This window comes from Branchiostoma belcheri, unplaced genomic scaffold (assembly GCF_001625305.1).
Source record: "Branchiostoma belcheri isolate BF01 breed outbred unplaced genomic scaffold, Haploidv18h27 scaffold6, whole genome shotgun sequence".
NCBI classification, from domain to species: Eukaryota; Metazoa; Chordata; class Leptocardii; order Amphioxiformes; family Branchiostomatidae; genus Branchiostoma; species Branchiostoma belcheri.
Window position 1 is genome coordinate 3,506,205 of NW_017804242.1, and position 12,722 is coordinate 3,518,926.

Sequence of the window (12,722 nt, forward strand, 5' to 3'; positions counted from 1 at the left end):
AAGGGAAGTCCTGATTTCCAGAAGCAGTCCGCATCCCTTCCGCACGGGGGCGCTTTTTCGTCGGCAAGTCGCGCGACCATAGGCACCCCAGCCGTGGGTACCAGTGCCACCCCCGCGTTACAGGTGAGGAAAAATTACGGACACCCCGTCAGGTACTGTGGAGAAGGCAGTCAGTCCTACGTGCTGAAATACAACAGTGGCAGACCGGAAACTGTGCAGAAACGCGGCGGGGGAGAACCCAAGAGGACAGGGCGACCCAACCCCTTCATGAGGCCTGCCACCAAGAGAAAGGGGGACGAAAAGGATATATAGGTTCTGCACGTCATAAATTCCAAGGAAAACGAAAATGATGGATGAAAGATATTCAATAGGGCAGTGACATTGCAGCAAATAGGACGATGTCTATTTAAAAGTATATTTAAAATGTTTCTAAAATGGTTGTTTTGTAATATGACACTAAAGAATGGTTTCTGCACCTTTGGAGATCATATTTCTACCAAATGACACTCAACTTTGTAGACTCCACGTTATAATAGCCAGGCACTCATGGTCAACAATGATAGATTTATAACTTATCTTCATCATACTTGTACAGATATCATATCTTTGTATCAAAGTGCATTACATTGCATTGCATTGTAGACTACATATAATATAATAAAACCAGATCATCCTTACTGTGCTGCTTTGTTTTATTTTTGTGTTTAGGAGTTATAAACACAAAAGTACAAAACCCTTCTGTGATTTGCTCCAACAGTGCGCTCCTATCGCAACATGAAGAAACCTTCCTGAGAATTTGAATACTGTATATGCTACATATTACAGTCCATTCAACTCATTACTGAATGATAATTTAAAATGTTATAATGTGGAAGAAGTCACGTAAACTCTAATGGCACTTATATATGCATTATGAGTAGCTCTGGGGGCAAACAGCATAATTAGCTGGCTCATGGTTTGAGCTGAGCATGCACAGTGTCATCATCATCATCAGTCAGTTGGCTGCAGTGCACAGTGTAATGAACAGGGTTTAAAATGTGTAAAGTTGAAGGCCCTGAGATATAAACAAAACACATCTGGACATGTATCAAACAAGAACTGTTTACAAGTTACAGACATTCAAATTTGACAGCACACGTGCAGTTAAATGGTGAAAAGGCAATGTGCCTGCACTGCATGTGTGCTGCTGTCAGTCTGTTCTATCATGGAGTTAAAATCAACTAATTTAACCTCCTTGGTCCTATGTTATCAAGTAATCACTTTGTTTGCCCCCTCAGCTACCCACAATGCCCCTGTATCTCCCAGCATGCAATGGGATCCATGAAAAGGTCTCTGTTCATCAGGACATCCAGAGGTGCCTCCTCATGTGCAGACGGAGAAGCTCCTTCTTACTGGTCTTGTACGGACAGAAGTTACACGCCATCTGGCGGTCCACTGTAAAAGTGCAGTCTGGCATTAGGATGGAGAGATAACAGTGTACCAATAACACTGATAATTTCAAAGTGAGAAACACTTAGTTATTTATTACTTAACTATGGGTGTTATGACAAAAGTACAAGTATTATAATGAAAACCATGGCATTTACTGTACATACATTTAGCAATAATATGATGAAATGAAACTTGTACAACTACACTAGTACTTACACTGTTTTAAGTGCCTACCTTTGGGCAGAGATCTTGATGTTTTCCCAGCAATCTCATATGTAATATAGGACCTGCCTTGGAAGTGCCACACAAAAGGCTGTATAGGCTTGCGCCTATTGGTGTACAGTGGTTGATGACAGTGCATCCTCTGTCTGTTTTGGACCTGTGTGTACTTTTTTAAGGACCTTCGGGCTGCTTTCCTGAAAAACACAATAAATCAACATGTATATAGCATACAGGCAGGCAAACCTTGCAGAATGAAAGGGCATTGCCATCACTTGAGTGGCCAGTGACACTAGTTATACAGTACATGTATCCAACTTGTCACACTGTTTCAGGTAAAAGAAAGCCTCCATTCTGAAGTGTTGCATCTAAAGCATTAGTAATGGCAGTTTCATTATAGAGTACTGATTTCAAAATCTCAATATTTTTGTAAATCTTGTAAATTAAAAATGTCAACAAGACTTTTGGTACTGTCAGTGTAACTAAAGCTAGAATCTCACCTGATATTTCTAGGCACAGTATTTGTAGTGTGAACATCCTCATCACAGTTTTGTTTCAGTGAATGTAATGGAACTGCTGCTGCATTCCCTACTGTTGGTGAGGCTATTGTACCATAACCTGTGCCATCCATACTGATGTGTGTTGTTGTCTGCTGCAAAAACCCTGGCAGCATTTGAGCAGAGCCCTCCTGTGAAAAAGACACCTGTCCATTCTGCTGAGAGCTGGAAATCCTGGATGGTACTGACGAGGTGCTATTTTGGAAACGCCTGGAAGTTCTGTTTTGAGCATTTCCCTGGACCCCTTTGAAGTGTGCTTTCTTTGTCTCATTTCTTGTCTCTACCAATTGCAAGGAGGGCAAACTCATGTGATTTTGTCCGTTGACGTTGCTAACTGTTGGCTCATATGATGATAGCTCAGTAGACCACGACATCGCTTCTTCAGACCTGAGTTCTTTGTAATTGTTTTCAACATTAATACTGCGTCTGAAGTGGTTTATAACATCAGACTGTGTATTTTGAGGATTACTGATGGTACCATCGGTCTTTATAGCACACTTTGGCCCAGCGTTTTTTCTCTGCCTGTTTCTTTGGGTTAGATGATGTCCTTCCTCAAATGTGTTTGAAAAACTAAAGCTCGTCTCACACAGCTGATTGTTGTGTTCTTCCTCGTAGTCTCTGGTACCTATATTTGCAGCCTGGGGGTTAAATAGTGTTTGATTTTGGAGCATAACGTTATTTGGGGACATCGTATCACTACATAATTCAGTGCCATCCCGCACACATGTCCCTTTGTCAAAATGCGCGCTAAAAGTCTCCTGCGACAAAAAGAAGTACAAGCAAGAGCTGCAAATGTAAAACTCATCAGTCCTGACGTCAAACTCTGCCTCTTGTCCAGGGTGAATCCTCTGGAAGTGTTTCCTCATGTGGTTATTTTGTGCGGTAGTGTGGCCACACTGCAGGCAGACATACGGCCGAAATCCTGTGTGTACTGTTAAGTGTTTCTGGACATCCTTCTTCCCCCCTTTGTAGCCACACTGTGAACATGTAAATGTCTTCCTTCCCTTGCTACTGCTGCCTACTGTAGCTAACCCTTCACTTGGAGGTACATGCTCACTGCTGTTGCTACTACCTACTATAGCACAATCTTGAGTAACACTAACACTGTCTTCAATACTACTAGGGTTCCCACAAGTTCTTCTTTCTCTCTGTTCAAAGACATGGCTTTGTGTGAAACTACATGGAGTATTGGTGACACTTTCTTTGGAGCTGGCAGTGATTTGTTCTTCTTGATTAATGGCAAAGGCAGGCTGCAAATATGCACCATCATGATTAAATGTGGTGCCTTTGCTGCTAAAGTCTGAATCATTTTGTGACATGTGAATAACATGTGCACTGTTCATGCTGACTCCATCATCTGTGGGAGGTACAGTACTTGAAATCATGTGTTTGGACGTTGCACAACTGTCAGACCTTAGGGGACTATTCTGCTCATTGTTTCTGTGCAGCACGTTGTTGACATGTTGAACTGATTCTAGTGCTCCATTCTGCTTCCCCACATTGCCTGTCTGTAGGGAGTCTACCTGCATATCATCACTGTTCTCAGTCTCTTCACTGTTGGAGGGAGTTTGCTCCTCATTTGTGTGGGATTCGCACAAGTGAGTCTGTAGCTTCTCCTGCGTTGGGAAGATGATGTGGCACTCCTGGCAGATGAAGTGGCTCTGGGGGATGATCATATGGTTATCCTCGTCCAACGGCGTGAAATGGTGGCGCTTGAAGTGCGAGCGGAGGTGCGAGTTCTGAGTCCCCGCGAAGTTACAGAGCAGGCAGACGTACGGACGGGCCCTGGTGTGAAGACGCTGGTGTTTTATCACGTCGGCTCGGGTGGCGTGGTACTCGCATTCGCTACAAACGTACAGTCTCCCCCGTAACGGTGTCCTGATCCTGGAGGCCTGTCCGATGCTCACTACGCCCTCCACAGCCTGCCAGTGGGTTGGATAGTCCTCCCAGGCATCTTCGCGGGGAGGTTCACCAGACTCGGGTCCTGGACCACTTCCCACAGCCTCCTGATTGGCCACATCTGCGTTCACTGGTTCTTGTTTGATCAGTAACGGTACTGGTGAGTGTTCCATCCTGCTGTAACAGTTAATGAGGATCGACTTCAACTGTGAAGGATGACTGTGTACATTTCTCTCATAACTGTGAGGCTTGTATGCTTGATATCTTGTGACACACCTGAAAGAGATCATTGCAAAAACATAAAACTTTGTGAACAATGGTCAGACCAGTTCACAGTTTGAACTGTGCATGTGAAAGGTGAAGGCCAATAACTATCTACTACATTTTGTATTTCATTTCCATCCATCTCGGGGAAATGACAGGAGAAAGGTCTTCTGGGCTGCATGTGTCAGCCTCAGTGTGGGCAGCGAGGAGCCTGCAGCGAGAGCACCAACTACCAGCTCTCCCTGTCAGGTTTCACCGGTACTGCAGGAAACTCCATGGATTCAAAGAGCTACCCGTGGACCACAGCCAGATACATGATGTTCTCCACACCAGACAGGGACAACGACGAATCACTGAGGAAAAACTGTGCCAGGGAACAGGAGGGTGGCTGGTGGTTCAATGACTGTTCCCTGTCAGGACTCAACCAAAGGTATCCTGACAAAGATGTGCCCTGCAGCAGTCACATTTACATGGAATGGCAAACTCTGACTGTTAGATTTCACTGTTTGAACAAAGTGTCAATGAAAATAAAACCCCTGCCAAGGTGAATTTTTACCTAGTGAGAAATCTCCAACCTTTGCCCAATATCACAACAACAAAGCATTCAAGCAACTACACACATGTATACCTCTACTATCTATATCTTTTCCCAAGTTGGTAATTTTTCCCCAATCATTCTTTATCCACATGCACAGTCATACATTACAAAGATAACAATCTATTCATAATGTTCCTCCTTAACAAACCAGCACATTTTGATGATGTAACGTTACCATGTTCTATTAATGAGTAACATTACATACATGTATATGTAATCCATAATAGCTCAACTGTTCTAATGTACATTTCAACATTCTTTGTGACAAGTGCATTCAGCATGCATTGTTAACTGATTCAGAAATAGTTTGTCAACTCACTCATTGTACATTGTAGTACAAATGTATGTTCTTTGTTTTTGTAGTCATTATTTCTTAGCCAGTCTATGGCCACTATAGGCAGGTTTGACTGTATCTTAACTCACACATTCTTCAACTTGACAAGCAGATGTGGGGTTCAGCTCAGTGTTTCACTAGTGTGCATGTTTTTTGAGAGTCTTTACATGTTTCTGGTGATGTGTGCGATCCGCTCTTATGGGGATTAAGAAATAAAGAGTGGACCACCAGAAAGAGGGGGAAATGCCCAAATCTTCTTGAAGATAACAACAACCACACAAGTGAGTCAGCATGGGTTTCCTTGTAAGTTGTAGGAAGCGAAATGAACTACCTTAGAGTTAGACCATAGTCATACCAAGAACTCTTGAAACCGTGCTAAAGGTGCAGAAAGAGACATTGTGTTTAGTAATTTCGACCGCTGTACCTTTCTTACGTTAACACTTACCTGCATCTTTGCAGCGCTGATATCAATTCCCAACTCCTGCCTCCTTTTCTGTGAAGAAGTCTGAACCGGAAGTAGCAGAAGACGTAAGGTCAAAGTGCAACATCACGTTCCTGATTACCCCATTCGTGTAGCAATATATTCATGTACTTTAACATGGAATTCGTGATGTTCTCTCGCGTTTCTACCACAAAAAATTCTTACCAAAATGAATATTAAAGAAGTTTAGATGACATTACGTGTTTCACTAATCCACACATCATAAACATCACTGGACAAAACGTGCCAAAATGAACACCCCTATACGACGGGTTTGGTTTGTTCCACACTAGTGTAGCTATCATCATGGCTTCTTGCACGAGTTCCGGAGGCGAGCCGATGAAAGTTGCTGTTGAGATGGGCGTTACGCTGAAAGTGAAGGAAAACCACACAACTCCAGAGAAGACTGACACCTTTTATAACCCTAAGATGAGGATGAACAGGTTCGTTTGGTCTTGGGAGAGCTTACCTCTTAGTAACAGGAAATACACATTTAGGCTGCAGGGGAGCTAAGGGAGGGGGGCATATGTTATAGAAATTTAATATGTTTCAGCTATTAAAACGTAAAATGTCTTGTCAAACTCCAAGTCAATATTTCAGCAAGATTCTAAATACATGTATATGTAAAATGAAGAATAAGATGTCCCGTTCAAAAAAAAGTACTTTATTATCAACGTTGAAGATCATGATCAGCCAGCACCCAATGATGTACAAAATGTACCATCCCCACAGAGAGATGGTATTGTGTGCTCTCGCAACCATGGCTGAAGAGAAGGATCAGCTACGGTGTCTGGATGCGTTTGGAGCCACAGGTAATAACTGGATCTTGTAAATACCATGGATTTTTACATTTTCCCTGTGATTTAGGTTCAGGTATATTTTGTGCTTTATTAGCTTCAGGTATACTAGTATTCTGGTCTGATACTAGTAAATTGATGGATTGTTTTGTTTACTAGGCATTGAAGGGATACTTTGGTCCAAGTACCTTAGAAGCAAGCAGCCACAGGTGACCATCGGGGACATTAAGGAGGAAACAGTCGCTCTCATCAAGAAGAACGTCAGATCAAACGGCTTCAGAGTCAAGAATGAAGAGAACAGTCATGTTACGGAGGAGGAAGATGGAAGGGTGAACAATGAAGAGGGTAGTGTTGAAGACAATGCTCCTGCAGATGATGCAGAAGCGATGAAGACACCAGAGATTGAAGTTGTTTGCTGCGATGCCAATGTGCTGCTGCACCAGAGACCCTTTGACTTTGTGTAAGGTTCCACATTTTGCTGTGAATCCAACAACTAATCTAAAATTACCCCCCAGTAAAAGGTACAGCTGTCATCCTCACTGACATGAAGCATAATGCCTTTTAAAAAAAAAGTGAAGGGTACATGTTTTCTCAATGGGGGTTTCACTACCTTTCCATATCATTGTCAATGATTATTATGAAGCTGACAGGTGTTGACTATGGCAGTGTCTCTTAGTTGCATTTCAATGGATCATAACGCACATCATTTTTGTGTTTTATTGGCAAATTTTTAAGCACAATGTATCTATTGTTCTCTTCTTTGAGCTGGAGGCATTTAAAGTGATTATTTCATAGGCTAAGAAACAAACATTTTATACCAACATGGAAGCAGTGATGATTTCACACGAAAACACTCTCTTATGTTAGTGCATCAAATACATGTGTACATGTATGCTGTACCAACACTTGGCATCTGTTGTTTTAGGCACCTGGATCCTTATGGCTGCTCTGTACAGTACTTAGACGCTGCCTTCAGAAATGTCCCAAAGGATGGCATTGTGGCCATAACGTCCACAGACACCAGCGCTGTGTACGGGAAGTGCCCCAATGTCACCCAGAGACACTACAATGGCTACATCACGCGGAGTGAGTTCATGAGAGAGATGGCAGTCCGATTGATACTAGCCTCTGTTGTCAGGTACATCCAAACAGTACATCTGATTGTTCATAGCTTCCAGTTTTACATATGAAACTGTTATCCCTGAGGTATACTATGTGACCAATCAAGAATATGCCATGTATTGTACTTGTATCTCTTGGTGGAGCAACAGCAAGGACTTAGGTGTAGCAAATGTGTTTCAGACCTTTTACACATACATGAACCAGTAAAACTCTTCTCCCTGAGTTATGATACATGTATTAAACTAAAAGAACGAGTTAAGAATATGTCATGTATTGTTCTCGTATCTCCTGGCAGAGCTGCGGCCAGGTGTAACAAAGGTATTGATGTCCTCCTGTCCCTGGTGGCGGAACATTTCCTCCTGGTGGTTGTACGCGTCCTGCGGGGTCCGTCCTACGCTGACGCGTGTCTGGAGCGCGTACAGGGGGTCATCCACTGTCAGCTGTGTCAGGAGAGGGTCTTCCAGCCCAACGACAAGATGTTAAATAGTAACCTACAGTTGTCTTCTAAATACATTTGTTGGGTGGAGGCATTCTTTTGTTCTGCAGATTGCAACATATTATAGTTGTGTAGTGTAGTATCAGCAGTACAGTAATTAGTATCACTCACAAGTAGAGATGTATGTGAATCGCTGTGCTACTTAATATATTTATATTGAAATCTTCACAGAGAACAATTATACCTTCCTGCCATGCTCCTGCCATGTTGGTGCACCTGGTAAGACTGCTGTTCTGCTGGGACCTGTGTGGTAAGATACTTGTCTGTACATAACTTCTAAACAAGGAGACTAAAATATGTCTTAGGTAGACTTAAAGATGCAAAATTGTAAGTACAAGAAATACACATGCCAGTCCAAGATTGCGTGGTCAGAATTGGACAGGCATTGCTACTTTTATATCTTTCTATGAAAATATATACACTTCAGCTTGTTAACTTGAAACATAAACAAATTTGACAAACGTGTATTAAGCAAATGGTATATTTTTCTGAGTCATCTATGTTATGGATTGAATGCTGCAATACTATGTTATGGATTGAATGCTGCAATACTATGGTATATTGTGTACATTTGTACATGTAGACACAACTTTTTGTAATTGTCACTCATTAATTTTTTTCCCCAAGGAGTGGCCCTGTTTTCAACCTGGAGTTCCTGAAGAGAATGTTCTCAACATGTAGAGGCTTACTCGTGAGTCCCATGACTAGAAATCACCTGAAAACTATGATTCAAGAGGCAGAGTGCCCTGCTGGGAAAAGTGGTATGTGTACCTTTCATCGTGTAGAGCAGTGCATATATACCTTTCTATAGCCCTTGGGCCACAAAATTGTGCAAGTACTACACCAGGGGACTAGTCCACTTGTGGTGGTGGGTGTTCAACTACCATATTCCGTCTCATAAGTGCTAAGTGCTAAATGGAGAAAGCGGTACATGCATACTAGTATTCAATTGTTTAAGTCTTTGGTATAACTCAGCCCAATCGTTTCCATGCATAAACTGACCATCCTCAAAAATCTTGTTCATGCAGAAGGAATGTTCGAGGATGATTCAGACAATAACTGTCAACAAACCAACCAGAATCCATGTAAGAAAATAAAGACAGATGGAGGGGATAAGGAGGAGTCTCAGCCACACCCAGCCTTCTACTACAACATCCACAGACACTGTGCCAAGAGCAAAGACTCTCCAAAGTAAGGCAATCATTGCTGTGTCTGCTGCCATGTTGGTGTCCCAATTTGCATTTCAGTAAATCAAAGGTCAGTCATTTTTGGACATACAGGAAAATTCTTACAGTCTGAAATATCCACTATTAAATGTGTACAGCTCAAAGCAGAGAAGCCCAGAAAAAAAGGAAACAAAAATGCAACAAAAAGTTTGTGTCCTTAAACCATTGAAATGCAAATAGGAACACCAACATGGCAGCCACTGCCTGCTTCTTTGATATGGAAAGTAAGTGGACCCCCCCCCCCTCCTCCCATAGCACAATTGAAAAGGATGTAGGTGCCATGTTTAGGTTGTTAGAAAAATTTTGACTTCGGATTATGCTTTCTGTTTCTCAGGATGCAGAAAGTTCTCCAGTACATGCGGAAAGAAGGCTACAGGGCCAGCCGGACACATTTTGATCCCATCGCGATCAGAACAGACGCCAACCTGCTCCAGCTCAAGGCTGTTCTGCAGAAGTACAGCAGCCAAACGGTGACCTGAGCACTGGTTACCACCGTGGTTACCACTGACATTCCTTTGAAAAAAAACTTTCAGACTATCAGGTTCAAGTTTACCAGGAGAAAGTTTGATTACAAGATTTTATTGCACCATTCTGGTCATATTAAACCTCAAGACATTTTGCACAGTAAAGCTTGTATGTAAAATGTAAGTGCATGTAAGTTCCGTAAAATGGTCAGTTTTATTTATGTTCATCGTCACCTTTCATGTCAAAATAAATTACTTTCAGACAGTGGATTTTGAGAAGTGATTAGGTTAGTGTATAAGAAACATGATGTGAAATATATTTATTAATGTGGAAATATTAGTTAACTATTAATGTTCTTTTCTAAAGTGATGTCCACTTGAGGTTGACCTTTCTGTAGATGGATGTTGACGGCTGATAGAGCCTCCACCACCCACTCTGGGTAGTCTTTGCTTGGGTACATTGTGTCCATAAAGTCCTGTACAAACTGGGGGAAATGACCCTCCAGAATGCTCTGTCGTAAAGTCCGCATCAAGTTCATCTGTAGAGACAAAGACAGGAAGTCAATAATGGAACAATAAATGTTAAATAAACATAACACCTTCTGATTAGAATTTCTTGTTAGTCCTACACAGAACTGACTCTGGACATTTTTCTAATCAGCATGTTCATCAACACTATAAAAATTACAAAAGTCATATTAGTCTTTATTGTTTGACCCTTGGGGCACCACAGATGATCTTACAACTGGTTCTAACCACTCTTCTGTTTTCTGTTCCTTGTAAGCCAGTTAAGGTTTCACTTGGTCCATTCTTTGTTGTTATCCTCCCGTCTTTTCCATTGCCTACCCCTACTGACATCTGTTGGTAGCCTGTGCAACATTTTATTCAATGGAACAGTTAGTTTAGATACCCACCTGATATGCAATATTGTGTACAGTCACTAGGTGGCAGGCCACAGTTTCCTGAGTAGCGATGGAATGTAGGTAGGCCCGGGCGTATCTGGCGCAGGTGGAACACCTGCAGTCCTCATCGATTGGACGGAAGTCTCGAGCATACTGCTTGTTCTTCAGCTGCAGCTGCCCTGTGGGAACTAGAGCTGAACCAAACCTCTGGGAGGAAAAATCAGTCAAGGTTTAGGGCATCATAGGAGCAGGTTGTGTGTAAAAAAAGGACATTGCCTGTTGCCTTAGGGGAGCTAGTGGGAAAATGCATAGATAGAATCAGCTATTCAATCAATATAATCAATCAATCAATCAGCTATTCACCGATGAATAAAGCAAAAACTCAAAAATTATTCACTGAGATATGACATCTTTGAGACTTCTTGTTAATAATTTCTTGTTAGTAACTTGGTTGTTGAAAAGGTGGTGAACCTACCGCAGTTCTTGTGGGGAAGACACAGTCGTACATGTCACAGCCCAGGGCTGAACACACCACCAGGTCAACTGCATAGCTAAACAAGGAAAGGTATCATAGACTATCAGAAATGTAAAGGTGTTGAAGTAGCATTTCAAGACACAGGATAAGTATAGTATACATACATGTAATTTCAGTATCCATTTTTACCATACTATGCTATCATAACCTGCACAACACAAGCAAAGTCAAAGAACATTTGCATTGTAGAGATTGAAATTACTTTAACAAGATAACATTCTAAACATAACACTTAACAAATGTAACACAGGCTCCATATCTGTATACACAATGTACTTACCCAACCCCCATGAGGTATCTAGGCTTGTTCTTAGGTAGGTAGTCAGTAGAAAGGTGGACCATTCTCCAGAAGTGGGCCTTCTCCTCCCCACCACTCAAACCACCTATAGCAAACCCTGGCAGGTCCCTCTTGGTCATTTCTGAAATCACAAAGGTATGAATGATAATACATGTACAAATTGATAATATAGCATTATTTGAACTGATCACAAAATATCACAGTAGCTTGCATGTTGGGTGAGTGACAGGATTCAAACTGCCAATCTCTTGGTCCCTAGACAGGGTCACTAACCACTGCACTATGCAGAATGAGCAAACTAACCTTGCACACAGATTTTCCTGAGTTCTGGGTCCAGCCCTCCCTGTACAATACCAAACAGGTTCTGACAGTCTGTCCTCTTGTGGGCCTTCATACATCTGTCCAGCCAACGGATGGATCTGGGGCACAAACAATTATACATTATACAATATATAGTACAAATTCCACACCATCTACATATAAATTTGATCTCTCTGTCGTCGTGTTGGAATAAAGTTAAACAGTGCACAGAACTCACAAACTAGATGACTCAACAGTCAACACCATCTAGTTTGTGAGTTCTGAAAACACTGAACAGCTAGTGGTGGAGCCCCAAAATTTCCTCTAGTGACCCTCAAGGTTGCTGTTTAGCCTCACCTAGCCTACCAGATGACAAAGTATCTAACTCTAGCTCTATGCCTAGAAGTGGCCTTGCATTGAGCGACACCATTAAAAAAAAAAAAAGGATAATCTGAGGCCAAGAATCATTGTCATGTCTTCAAATTAAGTTGAGATATGGCGTCGGGTGGTGTAGTGGATAGAGCAATCGACTATGAACCGGGAGACCCGGGTTCGATTCCGAGTCGTACCCGGTACATGTCTGAACATGCGCCCCGACGTTGTGCCCTTGGGAAAGGCACTTTACACGACTTTCCTCACTCCACCCAGGTGTGAATGGGTACCTAACTTCGGTTGGGGAAAGTCGTATTGAGGTCATCTTGTGGCGCCGAATGGCAGCCGCACAGACCCTTGCGACAAATATGTGTATCATGTGTATTATTTGATTGTTGTAATTGTTGTGATTTGTATTGATTATGTG

At 42.2% G+C, this 12,722-nt stretch overlaps 3 protein-coding genes across 3 annotated transcripts in view; 1 reads left to right on the plus strand and 2 right to left on the minus strand.

Annotated features, from left to right (window-relative positions):
* Positions 1–1,241: 1,241 nt before the first annotated feature.
* LOC109482449 (zinc finger protein Xfin-like) lies at positions 1,242–5,847 on the minus strand. Its single transcript, XM_019785156.1, has 4 exons — positions 5,748–5,847; positions 2,151–4,382; positions 1,666–1,847; positions 1,242–1,434 (listed from the first exon to the last, which is right to left on the minus strand). The coding sequence occupies exons 2-4, from the start codon at positions 4,277–4,279 to the stop codon at positions 1,340–1,342; spliced, it is 2,406 nt and encodes an 801-aa protein (XP_019640715.1). The 5' UTR covers positions 4,280–4,382; positions 5,748–5,847; the 3' UTR covers positions 1,242–1,339.
* Positions 5,848–6,069: 222 nt separating this feature from the next.
* LOC109482497 (TRMT1-like protein) lies at positions 6,070–9,936 on the plus strand. The gene is made up of 9 exons (XM_019785220.1): positions 6,070–6,226; positions 6,516–6,595; positions 6,740–7,040; positions 7,506–7,718; positions 7,998–8,188; positions 8,370–8,448; positions 8,826–8,959; positions 9,227–9,389; positions 9,759–9,936. Exons 1-9 carry the CDS (start codon positions 6,090–6,092, stop codon positions 9,901–9,903), a joined length of 1,443 nt encoding a protein of 480 aa, XP_019640779.1. The 5' UTR covers positions 6,070–6,089; the 3' UTR covers positions 9,904–9,936.
* Positions 9,821–12,722, minus strand: part of LOC109482463 (queuine tRNA-ribosyltransferase catalytic subunit 1-like) — a 4,404-nt gene continuing 1,502 nt past the window's right edge. The window contains exons 4-8 of the mRNA XM_019785176.1: positions 11,927–12,042; positions 11,606–11,744; positions 11,266–11,341; positions 10,803–10,997; positions 9,821–10,427 (exon numbers count right to left, since the gene is read on the minus strand). Coding sequence (XP_019640735.1) covers positions 10,230–10,427; positions 10,803–10,997; positions 11,266–11,341; positions 11,606–11,744; positions 11,927–12,042 — 724 coding nt within the window. The 3' untranslated portion in view covers positions 9,821–10,229. The remainder of the gene's footprint in view (positions 10,428–10,802; positions 10,998–11,265; positions 11,342–11,605; positions 11,745–11,926; positions 12,043–12,722) is intronic.